This window comes from Vicugna pacos, chromosome 8 (assembly GCF_048564905.1).
Source record: "Vicugna pacos chromosome 8, VicPac4, whole genome shotgun sequence".
Lineage (NCBI taxonomy): Eukaryota > Metazoa > Chordata > Mammalia > Artiodactyla > Camelidae > Vicugna > Vicugna pacos.
The window spans coordinates 52,820,683-52,837,283 of record NC_132994.1 but is presented as its reverse complement, the minus strand read 5'-3'; the positions used below and the strand labels follow the sequence as shown (position 1 = coordinate 52,837,283).

The window sequence follows — 16,601 nt, the reverse complement described above, 5'->3', positions numbered from 1 at the left end:
AAGGATGAGCTGGGGGCAGAGCGTTTTTGCAGGAAGTCCCCTGAGGTGGCTCTGGGCCTTCCCAAGTGTCTTTGTAGATGACCTTTCCCCAGCTGTCTCAGAACTGTGTAGTATCAGAGCTACAGAAGAACTTCCAGCACATTCACTTGAGAAAGTGAATATTCTAAATGGTTCACCAACATGCTCAAGTCTGGATTTTAATGGTGTGATGGCATGGCTGGGCCTTTGGAAAAGTAGAAATTTCTGTAAGCCTGCCTTTGCTTTTGGGGGAGTGCTGTTCGATTTGACAAAATAAATATAGACCCTGCCCTCCCTGAGAATGGCCCCTCTGCCCACCTCGGGCAGCCTTGTTAGATTCGTGACTTAGCACGGCACCTGGCACAAGAGAGGCACTCCACAGAGGACGGAAGGATTAAAAGTGACAAGCCACCATCCACTGGAGCTTGTATCTCTTTCCTTGACTGGAGGACAAGCTAAATGACCTAGAAGAAGTGCCTTCTGTGCTAACTGGCCTTCTCTGACCTGCTTTCAAGGACTCTATCCTCTCAATGGGCCCTGTTTACATTCCAGTATTTTCCATCTACCTTGAGCAATGAAAAACTCCTCTGGTTTAGCTTTTGGCTTACTCTCTACTTTTCACCTTAAACTTTAGCTTTTACTTCAAACACTTAGTAAACCAGCATTTACTCCGTTATCATGGCATTCAGCTCTTTGATACTGCCTCTTCTGGAACATTGTCTGTGTGGAGACCAAGGGAGGAGGAGGGAGTTTGAAAAACAAAAACGATCACCGTTTCAGGCCTTTATAAGAATTCCCATCCAATTGGCCTAAACTTGGCCCAGCAGATTAAGTGACCCATACTGTTTCTATTTTTTAAACACAGCACATAACCATTCCTATTTTGATTTCTTGGAGCCCTTTGTGTTATAGGATGTATTCTGTTTGAGGCTGTGATACATGTGGGTTGGGGGTTAAGGAACACAGACACGTCATGTTTTCTATGTGAGATCCCAAGTTGAGCGAGGCACTTAACTAAATTCTTTATTTCAGTTACTTTTCTCAATTTATATTAAGTATTAGTATGCTCATTATACAGATTAAGAGATGAAGATTTGGGGGTTGGGTACAGCTCAGTGGTAGAGCACATGCTTAGTATGCATGAAGCCCTGGGTTCAATCCCCAGTACCTCCATTAAAAACAAAGAGAGAGAGACTAAGATTTAGAGAAACCCTGTCTAAGGTCTCACAAGTGAAGAGCCTCAATTGTAGCCAACATACGTGTTCTGCAAAGATTCCTTTCCTCATCATGTGACTGACACTCCTGAGCTTGCTGTAGGAGGTGACATCAGAATTTATGAAGCTTACATTCAGGGTTGAAATCAAAAGCAAGCTCACTAAATTCTTTAAAGTAAAATGATGCTGGTCCACCTTCTGCCAGCCATCTCGTCCCTCCTGGTTTTCCCACTGCTAGTTACTGTCACATTTTTCTTACTGCGTTGCTAGAATGTGTAGGCAGGGTTTACAGGAAACAGTCCGTAGCGGTGGTCCAACCTTCTGTTGCTTCTTGCTAGACTGATTATAGGGTCAGAAATGGCCACTAACCCATCCAAGACTAGCACCTTAGCTACTGGGGAGTTTCAGATGGACCAATTTTGTTTATTAAAGGATTGGTTTGAAAACAAAAAATGAGGGAGGGATTCACCCTGAGCAAATGAAAGCTTCACCTTTTGAGTTTCACTTTAGTTTAGCAAAAGATGTCTGCCAGAAATCCAGGCTCTTTATTTACTATTGGCACTTTGTAAGTAAAGTTGGGGAGCAAGGGAGCCCTTATACTGTCTTCGTGTCGGTTACAACTTTAATATGTGTGCCCCAAGAAGGGCTCGCCCTGCAAAGAAATTCCAAGCCCTGTGTTGCCTGAACTCTGAGGCTGGGCTGCAAGACACGCAGGGGATGCAGGTGCAGACGTGGGGTCACTCTGGACAGAGTAAGTCGAGAGGCCCTGAAGCCCGAAGCCCTCTGGCCTGATCCTCACCACAGTGCCTGACATTTTATCACTGCAAATTAATTTTTCAATCAACAAAGGCCTTTTAAGATGGAAATGCCTAGCAATAAACAAACGCCTACCCAAAAATGCCTAATAATAAAGCTACGTCAGTAATACATAAGGCTTCCGGGAAAGCCATGGTCTTCTTGTGTTTAGAAAGTCACAGATAATATTGAATTTTGACTTCAAAAATTTTCCAACTTGTTCTTGAATTATTTTTCATAATCATGTAGAAGTTTCCTTGGATGTCATTTTCCAGGGCCATCCTGAGAGCCAACTATAAAGCTGTTGAATAAGTTCTGTGCCTCACCCACAGAACTCACAGTGTATTCTCATCGACAGTTATTCTGTGTTTTTATTTCTTGTTCGTTGGATTACGCTACATCAGATGTTGACAGCATTACAGAGAAGGTGAGCTTTCAGCCCAGCACAGACCCACTGGCTTGTTGCTCTCTAGATTTCTATTCCAGCCATGTCCAGAGCTACCACTGGCCTCCCTCCTTTAATTTATCCCCTGACTGAAGTCCAAAAGTTACTACAAAACTATCCCCCACCCCCAACTTTCCTGTGGTCCAACTTTCTAGAAAGGATGGGCAGAGAACATTGGTGCTATCACCTCTGACAGATCGCTAATCCCTGTGCTAGATTAGAACCATGCTTGTCTGAACTTTCACTCATCTTCCGTCCATACATAAATGCCCTCATTCCAACTTCCAACATTTCCTTATATGTTTGTGTATGCAAATTTGTTCATTTTTTAATGACATAAGGCTAGTATAAAAAAAAAAGCAAATGTCCTTCAAAGGAGTAACAGTTAAATGATCAATCACATTTTATTTTGAATTAACTTTTCAAAATATATTGGAACATTTCCCTTTTTGAAAGGGATTTTCCTGGGTGGCTTTTAGATCTCTTCACAAGAAGGTTCAATTCACCTTTGTGGGTTATCCCCCCACCTGTTGTCTCACTGTGCAAGGTCATTTTTACCACTGTCTCTTGCATCTCATACAATCTTTGATGCATAGAAGAATCTCTGGATGAATGGATGAATGAATTCCACCATGCCTAGAGCTATGTCAGACATGGAGATGCCAATGCAGGCTAGTAATCAGCAATCCTTCAAATGGGTATATTTTTTAAGACATTATTTGGTGGGGGGGAGAGGATTAGGTTTTTTTATTTTATTATTATTATTTTTAATGGAGGTACTGGGGATTGAACCCAGGACCTCGTGCATGCTAAGCACGCACTCTACCACTGAGCTATTCCCTTCCCTGCAAGGCATTATCAATTCCATATTTACTGGGGGGAGAGGGACAGGCAGTGGGGGAGGGGGGAGAGGCAGATTTGTGCCAGCTAAGATCTTTTTCATTTCACTTGAAAGTGCTGCCTTCAGCAGTAGCAGCAAGAGGGCCATATACATTTGCTTGCCTGTAAAGTCCCAGTCAGGACCATCTTTCCAAATTATTCCAGAGATGCTACATAGCATGTTAGAGTTTGGTGCTCATGCTATGTCCTCTGCCTACAATGCCTTTCCTCTTTTGTACCTAGCTCGTCTTTCCAGGATCAGACCAAATATTATTTCTTTGTGGGGACTTTCCTCAATAATACCACATCAGCTGCCTCTCCCCAGTAGAAAATTCCTCTCTGTTGTTCCATGGCATATGGCTCAGGTCTTTAACACTCCTCGTGCTGGATTATAATGTACATGTGTGTTTCCCCACTTAGAATGAGTACTTCTGTGAAGTCAGATAACTGGATTACTCATCTGTGTCCCTTGATCTTAATATTTGTGCTTACCTAATGAAAGCATGTTAAATGCTTGCACAAATTAATAAATAGAGGAAAAGGAGGGAAAGAGGGAGGAAGGAAAGAAGGAAGGACAGAATGAAGGATGGATTGGTCCAACATCTCCTACGGTAATTAGCTGAGAGCCGGGTTTTGAGTCAGTCAGCATTACTGGGAAAAGAGATAGGAGGCAATATTTCAGCATTTGAGGGACCAGAGTATGTCACTGCCATGATGGAGGAGGGAGTGGGAGAGGCATAGAAGTCAACTTCAGGGACAAAGAAATGTTACTTGAAGGAGAGAAATCTGATCCTAAAAGCAAGCTTTGATACCTCACGATTTTGCCTATCATCCGTCCAATCCAGAAGAAAAATAACAGTAATTGCTTAGTCCTTAATCATTAAAAAATGTTGTTAGAGAAAACAACCTAAGGTCTCCAGACCAGACAGCTACATGTACATTATTTAACAAAACCCTATTCCAAAGTTTTTACAGTGTATAGTCATGTTTATTCAAAACGATTGTCTTGGGGGAAAAAAGAATAATCTCTGTATAAGTAAACATGTAGTTTTGTGGGGTTTAGTAACTCTTAATATCATTATTCTAGATAATGAGTTCTCTTACTTATCTACTGTATCACATTCCTAACTCCTTTGTGCATGTCAATTTTGACAATTATGAATATGAAGGTAATAATCACTATAGAACCTGTGTTCTATAAATAGACATTTATTTAACCACCATTGCTAGTTACTTATCTATAATAGCTATGCTGAATAAGCTCGTTTGTCATCACCATTTTCTATTTGATGAATACTGGAAAAAAGACATGCACTTGGTGTCAACCTCCAACAAAAACTGATTCATTTCTTTGCTCTCTGGAGTAATAATTATATTTTCTGGCATTTCTATGCACTTTTTTTGTTGATGCTCCAGGGAAACAAGTTTGTATGCATTAACCAATAAGCATGGGAACCTAAACTGTGCACAGGATTGCTCTAGGATTTATGACACTTTGAGCAATACAAAATAATTATATTGCCCTGTTATCAGTAAAAGATATTGTATCTAAGGAATGAAGACTAACACAGCTGACACATTAATTAAAGAAGTAGTCCAAGGGGGTGATAAGTTCTTATAAAAATATTTTTCAAAGTATTTCCCCTAATATGTTGAGAAATACCAGGAATTGGTTTTCTGAACCTTTACTTTAAATGGAAAGAATAATACCTTAATAAAGCTTTCCGGTTGTTGTATTTATAGTTCATTATTAAGGAGAGATAAAGTGGAAAATCGAAAATGATTTTCGTATTAAAATACACTTTCATTGGAAAATGCTTTGTTTCAGTGCAAACATTACAACTTGGTGATTAATTCCCATTTGAAAGTTTTGATTGCAATTTTCCCAGTATAAGGCATAAATGAGACGATTGGCTTGGAGGAGTAATTAACGTATCTCATATCAAGCCGCCTTTATATTTTCTTTGACTGCACAAGGTGGTGTAGAGAAATTACCTGGAACTGATTAAACCTCAGGAGAGAAGTGGGGGAAAGCATGCATTTGGGAGTAGTTCTCCCGGAGAACGCGAGCGCCCTCTAGGTTGTATTTATAAGCAGAGTCTTGTGACGCAACTCCCGTCCCTTCACCAGCAGGGAGTAAGAGGGAAGGGGCCGGATTCCTCCCGGTGGGAGCATTATCTAGACCAAAGAAAGACGCTGGCGACGGGAAGGAAGAACCGATCAGGCGTCTGAATAGCGGCCACAGGACAACCTAAAGCCTGTCCAGAGTTAACGGGAGCGGGTCATACACAGTTCCCCCGCCTACCTCCCCCTACCCTATCCACCCGCCGCCATGTGTCACCTTCCTGTTCGGAAGTCTTAGTAGGTTGCCTGGACAGAACAGGGGGCGCCTGCTCCACCCATCAGGTATCCGGTTGGAAGAAAAGCTAGTCTCAACAACTGGATTCCCTCCGTTAAATGATAAGTTTAGCAGACCATCCGTCTCCAACTGCTGAACATTAGGGTAGGGGGAGGAGGGCGCACATCAGACGTTCCTCTTCTGTTCCAACCACAAATCATATGGTTGTGCCTCTTCTCTATTCCACTTAGAGCCCTCTAACTTAAATTCCACGTTCCTCCTGGAATGCCGGCAGAGCTTCTTTGAGAAAATGAACCCTGTGCATGTGTTTTGAATTTTTTCCGTGATGATAATCAGTCAAGTTACATTTCTTGTGTGTCTTGCTGGGGGTGTAATAAACCCAGGACACTGATGACTGTAATTTTCTGGGTGATGTTGCAATGAAGGGAATAAGTGGCCCAGTGTTGAACTTTGCAGCTTGCTCCCTTCCTGTATGTAAATTGCCTTCATATAAAGTGGGGTTCATAACAGGGCTGGGACAGCTGCCTCTGACTCGTGCTCTCTTGTCATCTCAGTTTCCAACCTTATCAGGCACATAGCAGGGAGGCTGCTCCAAGCATAACTAACCTCTCCCTCCAGCCTCCAGAAAGGAATCCCCAACCTTCATAACCTAGGCAACTTGAAGAATGAAAGAGGAGGCTATAAAATCCCCTTTGAAAGGTTTGTCTGCTTTTACTACTATAATTTGGATGGAATGAGTAAAACAAAGATGTTTCAGAGGATTGGGGGTTGCTTGGCATGGGGAGGAGACAGGAGATGGGGAGTAGGGGAGGATCTCTGATGGAGATTTCTTAATGTTTAAAAACCGAACAAGCAGAAATCTTGGTGCAGGTTGGTGTTTCTGGGCATCCTTTGAAAAATCTGCTCTCTCAAAAGGGGAAGGAACCATGTGGGAGCAGGACTAGGCTAGGCTTGTTGAATAACGGGGCACTGGCAATAACAAAGTCATATTCTAGGAAAAACCCATCCAAGAGGAAGCAGAAATGGGCCAGTTACTGTGATTTGGAGTTTCCTCAACCTTGCTTTAGGTTGAAGTGTCAGTTTCAGGCAATCCTTAGTGCTTTTTTAAGAGTGGGAAATTTCCCAGCCAGCCTCCAGGAGAGAGGATGTGTGTTCTCTTATGCCAGTTTGGGGCTGTTGTAACTGAGCAAAACAAGAAGCAGTTGAGGCTACAGACGGCATTGGGGCAAACGAGGTGGTTGTGAGTGCAAAACAAGTTCTTGTCCAGAACCAGAGAAAAAACTTTACATGTTAGTCTTGGTTTTGACATCTGGTATTTCGGAGTGTGTCAGATCCAGCAGGCAACTTTAAAATGGCAGGGCCAGCAACGGGTCATGGCAGGGCAGTCACCGCAGACAGCACCAGCGAGCGCCAGGTATCCGGCCCTGCAAATCTTAGTAACTTGCAGCTCTTTCCCCTCCTGGCCCAGCTGGCAATCAGACTGCAGCTCCCAGGCAGCTCCCAGCGGCCGGGTAACTGGCAGGCACCGCACCGCTACTTTGCAGAGCTTTCCTCCTGGCTTTGCTTTCTGGAGCAATCTCTCAGGACTTAAGGAGTCAGTTTATCTGGGACTTGAGAGAAAGAGCAAAGTGGTAAAACTCTACAAAGTCTCCTGGGTCAGCCCTGAAATAAACCCAAGGAAGGGTAGGGAAAACACAGACTAAGGGATCTGAAGACAATTGGATGCGACCCGGCGGAGTTTTCAGGTCGGGGAGCGGGAGAGGGAACCTCCGGAGTCGATGATGCCCGGAGTGTCGACACCGCACCGCCCCGGGGTCAAGCCGGGTCGGTCCCCTAACTTGCCACCTCTTCACGTGTTCTTGGCATGGCAGGGATTAAAAATGCAAGGGAAAAAATTACATGCGCTACGGACAGAATGTTCTCAAAGATTACTTTAGGGGAAAAAAAATTGAGAAATGCAGGGTTTTTTTTTCCTTTAAGCAGAGACGAATTTTATTTCCGCCCCCTCCCCTCCACATTCCTGACCTCTCCCTCCCCCTTCCCTCTTTCTTTCCTTCCTTCCTCCTCTTCCAAGTTCTGGGATTTTTCAGTCTTGCTTGGCTTTGGCCGAAAGCACAAAAAAGGCGTTTTCGGAAGCGGCTCGGCCGTGCACAAGGGCCATTTGTTTGTTTTGGGACTCGGGGCAGGAAATCTTGCCCGGCCTGAGTCACGGCGGCTCCTTCAAGGAAACGTCAGTGTTCTCTTGTCGCCTTCGCCCGCTGCGCGCCGGGCCGCCGCTGCCCATGGGGGAGATGCAGGGCGCGCTGGCCAGGGCCCGGCTCGAGTCCCTGCTCCGGCCCCGCCACAAAAAGAGGGCCGAGGCGCAGAAAAGGAGCGAGTCCTTCCTGCTGACCGGACTGGGTAAGCGCCGCTGCTGGCACGCCGGGGACTTGTCTCCCCTACTTCCCCACTAGTTGCTGGGATCCCGCCAGAGGGGCTGGGGGTGTACTGAGGATGGAGGAATGGGGCCGGGGCTGGAGGGAGGCGGGAGCGGGGGATCGGCCGGGCGCCCTGGCTCCATGCTGACCCCGAAGATAAGGACAACAGGGGCCACCCTCCCCCGGCGCTGCCGCTCTGTGCCCCAAAGATAACTCCGGCTGGCGGTGCGCGGCCACCCGGCAAGGGCTGCGGAGGCTGCCGCGTGAATTAGGGGAGAGGATCAGGGTCTGCGCCGGGGTCGCGAGTGAATCCGAGCTGAGGGTTTGAGAAACCACGGTGGGCACACAGCCGGGCGACCGCGGCGCACTGGGCAGAAAGCGCTCAGATTTCCTGATCTGCCGCGACTCTGATTTCCCTCGCTGGGCGGAATAAATGAGAAAGGTGGAAAATTACCCCGGCCGCTCCCTCCCTCCCCGCCCCCTCTGCCTGCGGTTTCCCCGTCTCCGGCCCGGGAGCGGAGGGAGGCCGATAACAGCCCCGCGCCCGGACCTCCCCGGGAGGTCCCCGCGCCCCCTCCCCGCTCCGGGCTGGCCCTCTCGCCAGGGGCGGAGCCGCCCGCCGCCGGCCGCTCTGCCGCCAGCCGAGCCGCGCGGCGGCCGGGGGCGCGGGCGGGGCGGGGCCGGGGGAGGGGCCGCGCCGCGCCGCTTCCTCATTGTCGCGCGGGACCCGCCCCCGCGGCCGCACAACGCTTATAAAGGCGGCGGCGCGGCCCCGGCGCAGAGTTGGCAGAGCCGGTCTCCCGTCGCTAACGACTCCCTGCGCCCTGTCTGTGGCGATGACGGTGAAAACCGAGGCGGCTAGGGACACCCTCACTTACTCCAGAATGAGGGGAATGGTAGCGATTCTCATCGGTGAGTGTAGGAGTCCGACTGGACTTCTTTCTCGGTTACGCGAAGTGGAAATTTTTGAAAGTCCCGGATCAGATTAGTGTTTGCGGCGTCGTCGGACGTTACAACACCGTCTAAACATTTATTTCTCCTCTCTAATTCACAGCTTTCATGAAACAGAGAAGGATGGGCCTGAACGACTTTATTCAGAAGATTGCCAATAACTCCTATGCATGCAAACAGTAAGTTCGGGGGGATTTGGGAAAATAAAAAGTAGTAAATTTCCATCTGTCAGCAGTACAGGCGCATTCTCATCTGTAAATTGATCAGGAAGCCGAAGACTTCCAGGGGATGGGGAACCCCTTTTCTCTTTAAGTTCTAACTATTGGAAACATTTAAAACATTAAAGTTAATTTGCTGATTTGGCTTGTTCTAAAGATGCAAAATAAAGTTTTCGTATTTTTAACCCCCACTCTCCATGAAAAACAACGCTTATCTCTGTATTTAATTGGGTTTATTACTTTCTTTAACTAGTATTTTCTTTATCTGAGTGATTGATTTGGGTCTTCTTAAACACTGAAATCTCCGGAAAAGTTAAGCCAGTAACTCACTATTGGTGTTGGTCTGCCCCCTTGTGGCGAGTTAGGAGATTCTAAATTGTTCCTTTCTTTGCAGCCCTGAAGTTCAGTCCATTCTGAAAATCTCCCAGCCTCAGGAGCCTGAGCTTATGAATGCCAACCCTTCTCCTCCGGTAAGCGTTCTCTATTCATGATGCATCAGTGGTGGAATCTTGTAAATGAGTCAGCCAGTCTCCTACACTGATGAATTAAAATAGCATTTCTAAAATGCCTCTTCAGTTCATGGCATAACAAGTGACATAATCACTTACATATTGAATCAGTGGAGTAATCTAAAAGGCATATTCTGTAACAGTGCTTTCTACTTAACAGCACCTTGATTGTGTGCAATTTCTACACCCTCATTTGCAATATTAGTGATATGTATGGAAGAAAAGTAGTTTTGAATGTGCTTATAGATGTATGGGGACTTGCCTCAGTTATCTGCAGATGTAATACCTTTTATGTTGACTGTACTTTATTATCGATATCTTCCTTTGAAGCACAGATATTAAAAGAAATTTTATTTTCCAGCCAAGTCCTTCTCAGCAAATCAACCTTGGCCCATCATCCAATCCTCATGCTAAACCATCTGACTTTCACTTCTTGAAAGTGATTGGGAAGGGCAGTTTTGGAAAGGTAATTTTACTTCTGATGCTCTCATTATTTACAGTCTTTCATACACTTTTTTACATTCTCCCTGGATGAGAATAGCAAAATGATTTATACTTTAAATTGCAGGTTCTTCTAGCAAGACACAAAGCAGAAGAAGCATTCTATGCAGTCAAAGTTTTACAGAAGAAAGCAATCCTGAAAAAGAAGGAGGTATGAGATGTGCCTGCTGTGTTGGGGTTGGCGAGGAGACAGGCATAGACATTATCTTGGAATCTTGATGCCAAGTTGAAATTTGCCACTAAATCTTAATTGTCCTTTTTCTAGGAAAAGCATATTATGTCCGAGCGGAATGTCCTACTGAAGAATGTGAAACACCCTTTCCTGGTGGGCCTTCACTTCTCTTTCCAGACTGCTGACAAATTGTACTTTGTCCTCGACTACATTAACGGTGGAGAGGTGAGCAGAAGGGATGGGAGCCCTGATCCTTGGGCGTCTGTGCACAGTCTCCATCATTTTAATTTGAGAGGAAAGTTTTTAAAAGAGGCTTAGTAGGGGGAAAAGTTACCAGAATTAGCATTTCCTTTAACCTGCCAGCTTTCAAATGGTTAATAGACTATTTAGGGCACTTCCTGCAATTGTTCTCTTTAGCTGTCTGTGTCCAGACTAATTCAGTGCATTGTGCTCAGGCTCTGGCAACCCAGGTTAACTCCGTTCTGTCTCCCACAGTTGTTCTACCATCTCCAGAGGGAGCGTTGCTTCCTGGAACCACGGGCCCGGTTCTATGCTGCTGAAATAGCCAGTGCCTTGGGTTACCTGCACTCTCTGAACATCGTTTATAGGTAAGCCGAAGAGCTCTTAAGGCTTCCTTCCCAGGTGTAGCCTTTGATGGACCTTAAAATAATTTGTGTTCAGGCACAACTTGGTCACCTAAAACCAGATCCTAAAACCAGCATGTGAGCTGCCTTGACTCCATGCCACTAGGAAACTGGCCAACTAGGATTGTGCCTAATCCTGAATAGATTAACAGAACAAGGACTCCCTTTTTATTTTCACTAACACAACCATACTGAATGTAGAATGCCTCTAATACCCCTAGCAATGATCTTTACACAGGATCGCTTATGCGGTGAAATTAACTTACACGACTGTCTGTCCATTTTTTTTTATAGAGACTTGAAACCAGAGAATATTTTGCTAGATTCGCAGGGACACATTGTCCTTACTGACTTCGGACTCTGCAAGGAGAACATTGAACACAATGGCACAACTTCCACCTTCTGCGGCACCCCTGAGGTAGGAGTGCTCCTGATTTGGACTGGTCTGCCCCCTCCTCCAGGAAGGAAGAATGCAGAAGTGATTTAACTGCAGAAAGAGTAAATGGTTCCTGCAGATTTTTTAGTCCAGTTCAGTGCAAGTAAGATACATTTGCTGCTTGAGGCATGAGAAATTCCAAGGCCTCATGTTGCTTTAATTAAAACTAGCTGTTTGCAAGATCCATGTCATAAAAGGTTTCTAAATCCCCAAGTAAGATCTGTGGGATGCCCAATAGCTTCCTAAACATATACGTGGCCAGTCAGTCTCAAAGTCCAGCAGTTTTACCAGGAAGTAAGCCAAAGAGACAGATCCTCCGAGTGGACCCAAGGTCTCTTAGCCCTTTCAAAGTGCACACCTGGTCTTGGGATTGCGGGTTTCGGGGGCTCTAAACTCTCTCTTTTCCTGGTCTGTCTTTCAGTATCTCGCACCTGAGGTGCTTCATAAGCAGCCTTATGACAGGACTGTGGACTGGTGGTGCCTGGGGGCCGTCTTATATGAGATGCTCTATGGCCTGGTGAGTAGCCCGTGGAGGACCGTGGAGTATTGCTCCTGGTTGATGAATGCTCCCTTGAATGCAGGCTTCAAATCCAAGCTTATCTGGGGACACAGGCTCCAGTGCAGACCTGTTCATTGTGTCTTGCCCTTTGTCAGTTAACTTATCAAATGCTGATAAGACAGGTCTGTAGGTTATTCTCTAAGTGTCTTAGGGTAAATGCTTACCTCCCTGGTGGATTTTTCTTACGTAAATTCAGCTTACTATATATGGGCCGCACTTAAACCTATGTGAGAATGAAAAACATGGCTTATTGGCATCTACGCCCTGATAAGAGTTGCAAAATAGACACTTAAAACTCCAGGGCAAAGAAAACCTATTAAGGGAAAGACTTAGTCCAATCCAGTTTCCAGTTTAAGACTTAATCGGTAATGGATGCTCTACAGAACGTCCAATTAAGTACTAAGTAGCCTTCCCCCTTCTTTCAGCCTCCCTTTTATAGCCGAAACACAGCTGAGATGTACGACAACATTCTGAACAAGCCCCTCCAGTTGAAGCCAAATATTACAAACTCTGCAAGACACGTCCTGGAGGGCCTCCTGCAGAAGGACAGGACGAAGAGGCTGGGTGCCAAGGATGACTTTGTGAGTAATATGTTCCTGTTCTCCTGGGCTGTCTGGGCCAAGCACTAGACCTCACCGCCCTTCTTGAATGTCGCCTGTCTAAACTCGTGTTTCTTCCTCAACAGATGGAGATTAAGAATCACGTCTTCTTCTCCCTCATTAACTGGGATGATCTCATTAATAAGAAGATTACTCCCCCTTTTAACCCAAATGTGGTGAGTAGCTCTCTCTCCTGATGTAGCGAGGCCCAAAGGGCATTTCTTTAAGTCAGAGTTGGGAGGGGTGGGGAAGGGTAGCCCTCCAGGAATAAATTGGCAGATATTTGATTCGTAAACCATTATCTATTTTACCTACAAAAAAAGTAGAACTTTTGTTTCAACGAAGCTCGCATGATTTTTCAACACACTTATAAATTAAAGCACCGAGAGGCCCAGAATAAGCCTGAGCCCCATAGTGTGAACGCGGTGTGGCTTTGGGCTCTGTACCTGAAGTGGTGGGGGATGGGAGGCTTCCGTGTAGGGCCCTGAAGACTCAGCGCCAGTACTTAAAGCCGGCCTGGGGATCTCAGGACTTCTGCCCTGTCTGCACAGTGAATTCTTGACACTGAGTGTGTTTTCTCCCTCGACAGAGTGGACCCAGTGACCTACGGCACTTTGACCCCGAGTTCACTGAAGAGCCGGTCCCCAACTCCATCGGCCGGTCTCCCGACAGCATCCTCCTCACAGCCAGTGTCAAGGAGGCGGCCGAGGCCTTCCTGGGCTTTTCCTATGCACCCCCTGTGGACTCTTTCCTCTGAACAGTCTTGGGGTTGGTTGCAGAGGATTTTTCCTTGTGTTTTGGGAACGTTTTAGTTAGCCTCTTGGCGGAGCCGCCCGCTGACAGGACATCTTAAAAGAGAATTTGCACATCCCCGGAAGCTTGCGCCTCTTGGCAGTCTTATTGCACACTGTTTGCTGGAAGCTTTTCGAAGAGCACATCCTCCTCAGTGAGCTAATGAGGTTTTTCCTTCCTTCCAATGTGGTGCTATCTCTGAAATGAGCATTAGCGTGCCGCCCGAGACAGAGGCAGTGGTCTCGTTAGAAGGAGGGCGCTGTTCTAAGAAGGAGCTTCGAGGTCTGTCTGGGCTGTGATAACGAATCTTATGAAATGTGCCTTTTCTGATGAGATCGCGTTAGCTCCAAAGCTTTTCCTAGTGCCGAGTGTTTCTGTTCTCTGTTTCCCCTCGTGGACTTCCTGTGTGATCAGCTGTATGAATGTGGTGTGCTTGCTCACAGAAGGACTCAGTTCTAAGCATCAATGTGACACTTGCAGGACACTACAACGTGGGACATTGTTTGTTTCTTCCATATTTGGAAGATCAATTTATGTGTAGACTGTTTTTTTTTTGTAAGATATAGTTAATAACTAAAATTTATTGAAAATGGTCTTGCAATGACTCGTATCCAGATGCTTAAAGAAAGCATTGCTGCTACAAATATTTCTATTTTTAGAAAGGGTTTTTATGGACCAATGCCCCAGTTGTCAGTCAGAGCCTGGTGTTTTCATTGTTTAAAATGTCACCTGTAAAATGGGCATTATTTATGTGTTTGGTTTTTTTTTTTTTGCATTCCTGATAAGTGTATGTATTGTATAAAGGAAGTCTGTACATTGGGTTGTAACACTAGTATATTTAAACTTACAGGCTTATTTGTAATGTAAACCACCATTTTAATGTACTGTAATTAACATGGTTATAATATGTACAATTCTTCCCCCCTCCACCACCACACACCTTTTTTTGTGTGTGATAAACCAACTTTGGTTTGCAATAAAACCTTGAAAAATATTTACATAAATTGTGTTAGTGTGTTATTTTTGTCTATTTCAGTTAAGGGGGGAAATAGTAGACTCACTTGAAACTTAAACCCAGAGAAATGGCTGTTGCCAGTTCCAGCTCAGTGGGCTTCCTTCCTCCAATAGCATCAGCTTCTGACTCAGGAGAGAATAGGGTGGTCTTAGAGCCAGTTTACACTTCGGGGCTTCTAGCAGCATTTTATGACGTCATCGTCATCCATAAATCCATCCGAACAAACCATTGTCAATTTACCTGTCTCACAAGGACAGCCATGGGCAAATCTCTGTCCTTACAGAGTCTGATGAGAAAGGCAGACTTTTTATTTTTAGTTAGTTTTTTTTTTTTTTTTTGGTGGAAGCAGGGAGGTAATTAGGTTTATTTATTTTTTACTGGCGGCACTGGGATTGAACCCAGGACCTCATGCATACTAGGCATGCACTCTACCACTGAGCTATACCCTCCCCCAAGGCAGATTTTTTTTTAAAAAAGCAGCTTGTTGAAATGGACATCAAGATAATCTGCAGGTATAGGAGAATGCTCCTGAAGAAGGTGAGGATGTTTTTCATAAATGGCTTTGCTCCAAAAACACTAAGCTGGCAGGACTCCTGGTTTCTGAGAGTAACCAGAGCTGGGTCCAATGTCAGCTTAAAGAAGGATCCTGAAGGCACACATCTCTGGTTTGAACCAGAAGCCTCTTGAGCTGGTATGTACCCAGCACTGCATGGGCCCACCTGACTCTGGGTCCCACTGGAAAATTTCTTGTAACAGAGGGCATATTAAGAGATCATTATTTTGCATCCAAGTTGTTTGGACTTTTTTACTTTTCTAAGCCTTTAACTAATTTCTAGCACACACCGGCTCCTCCAGTGTTTGGTCTTGCTGCTGCTTTAACCTCTAAGCCAGCTGCACTCTCTCTACCCTGACCTCTCAGTTTGCACAAAGATTTCCCCGGGGAAAGTAGTGATCATTCCTCCATTTATCATGGCTCTTAGATCTCACCTCCCCATCAAGGCTTCTAAGACTGGTTCAACAGGTGTTTGGAGATTGCTTAGTCCTTCTCCCTCAAGTCAATGATTTCTTGCTGAACATGAGCCCCAGATCAAGCTCTGCATTTCAGTTACTGCTCTACCCCTACAGCGATTAGCTGCGTATTAAATCCACTACCAAACCCAAAAGCAAAACCAACAAGAGTGACAAAGAAAATCCAGAGTCTGTACTTTCCTAGTAAAGGCGGAGGCTAGCCCTGACAGGGAGGCTTTCTGCATGTTTCCCCCTCGTTCTCATGATCAGTAACAGTGACGAATTCCTCCTTGAACAGCAAGTGCTTAAATCACATTTTTATCTGAACACAGGTCTTGCAGCTGGGACTCTCATCTAATTATAGATCACTCAGAGGGGCTAGTCACAGATCACAAAGCTTTTTAATTTTTTATGGGTGGAAATTTGGTTTACGGCTTTAGCCAATCTAGTAGGTACGATCTGATTTACATTGTGGAGAGCTGATGAGCCAGAGGCATCCCAGGTGTTGACACGAAAATGGGAAGAGCTTAGGTCAAACACAAGTGGGTGGGAAGTGAACAAGATGAGAACACGGAAGTCCAGAAAGAACAAGGGTCAATAAAAAAAAAAAAGGCAAATATTTACTAAACACTATGACATCAAATAGCATAGGTGCAGAGGTATCTTTTATCTAGGGGTGTGGAGCACATCCCTGGCAGCATTTGAAACTTCATTTGAGCAGGATGGTTGGTCAAAGGGACAATTCCCTTGTCCATACTTCTTCATCTGTGGAGCTGCTCAAATGTGGTCTGGAGGAACGCAGTCAGCTAAGATTTGCACAAGTTGAAATGGGACTCTGAAACCACTGCTACCATGGAGATAAGTCAAATACTACTCTTTAGGGAATTTGCCATCTACTTGGGGAGACATGGCACACATTCATGGTACAAAGCAGGTGGTAAATTATGGGTAAAGGGAACCTCAGAAGCCCAGAGGCTCGCTGTGGGTTTGGCTGCCTAGAATAGACTTTACAGGGGGATGCCAAAGACTCTTACCAACCAGTTCTGCTTCTGGAGAGTCTAACAGGATGC

The 16,601-nt window shown here is 45.4% G+C and overlaps 1 protein-coding gene across 4 annotated transcripts in view; it reads left to right on the top strand.

Annotated features, from left to right (window-relative positions):
• SGK1 (serum/glucocorticoid regulated kinase 1) overlaps positions 1-14,502 on the top strand; it is a 106,230-nt gene extending 91,728 nt beyond the window's left edge. Inside the window, exons 1-12 of one of the 4 annotated variants that reach the window (XM_015235827.3) lie at positions 6,083-6,409; positions 9,182-9,257; positions 9,691-9,766; positions 10,167-10,271; positions 10,374-10,457; positions 10,572-10,703; positions 10,974-11,086; positions 11,417-11,540; positions 11,980-12,075; positions 12,543-12,698; positions 12,803-12,892; positions 13,306-14,502. In XM_015235827.3, the coding sequence (XP_015091313.2) occupies positions 6,376-6,409; positions 9,182-9,257; positions 9,691-9,766; positions 10,167-10,271; positions 10,374-10,457; positions 10,572-10,703; positions 10,974-11,086; positions 11,417-11,540; positions 11,980-12,075; positions 12,543-12,698; positions 12,803-12,892; positions 13,306-13,473 (1,254 nt within the window). In that variant the 5' untranslated portion in view covers positions 6,083-6,375 and the 3' untranslated portion in view covers positions 13,474-14,502. Of the gene's footprint in view, positions 1-6,082; positions 6,410-7,685; positions 8,111-8,852; positions 9,040-9,181; positions 9,258-9,690; positions 9,767-10,166; positions 10,272-10,373; positions 10,458-10,571; positions 10,704-10,973; positions 11,087-11,416; positions 11,541-11,979; positions 12,076-12,542; positions 12,699-12,802; positions 12,893-13,305 lie in introns of those variants that run through there. The other 3 variants (XM_015235825.3, XM_015235826.2, XM_015235824.3) reach the window with 3 other exon arrangements.
• Positions 14,503-16,601: the final 2,099 nt, after the last annotated feature.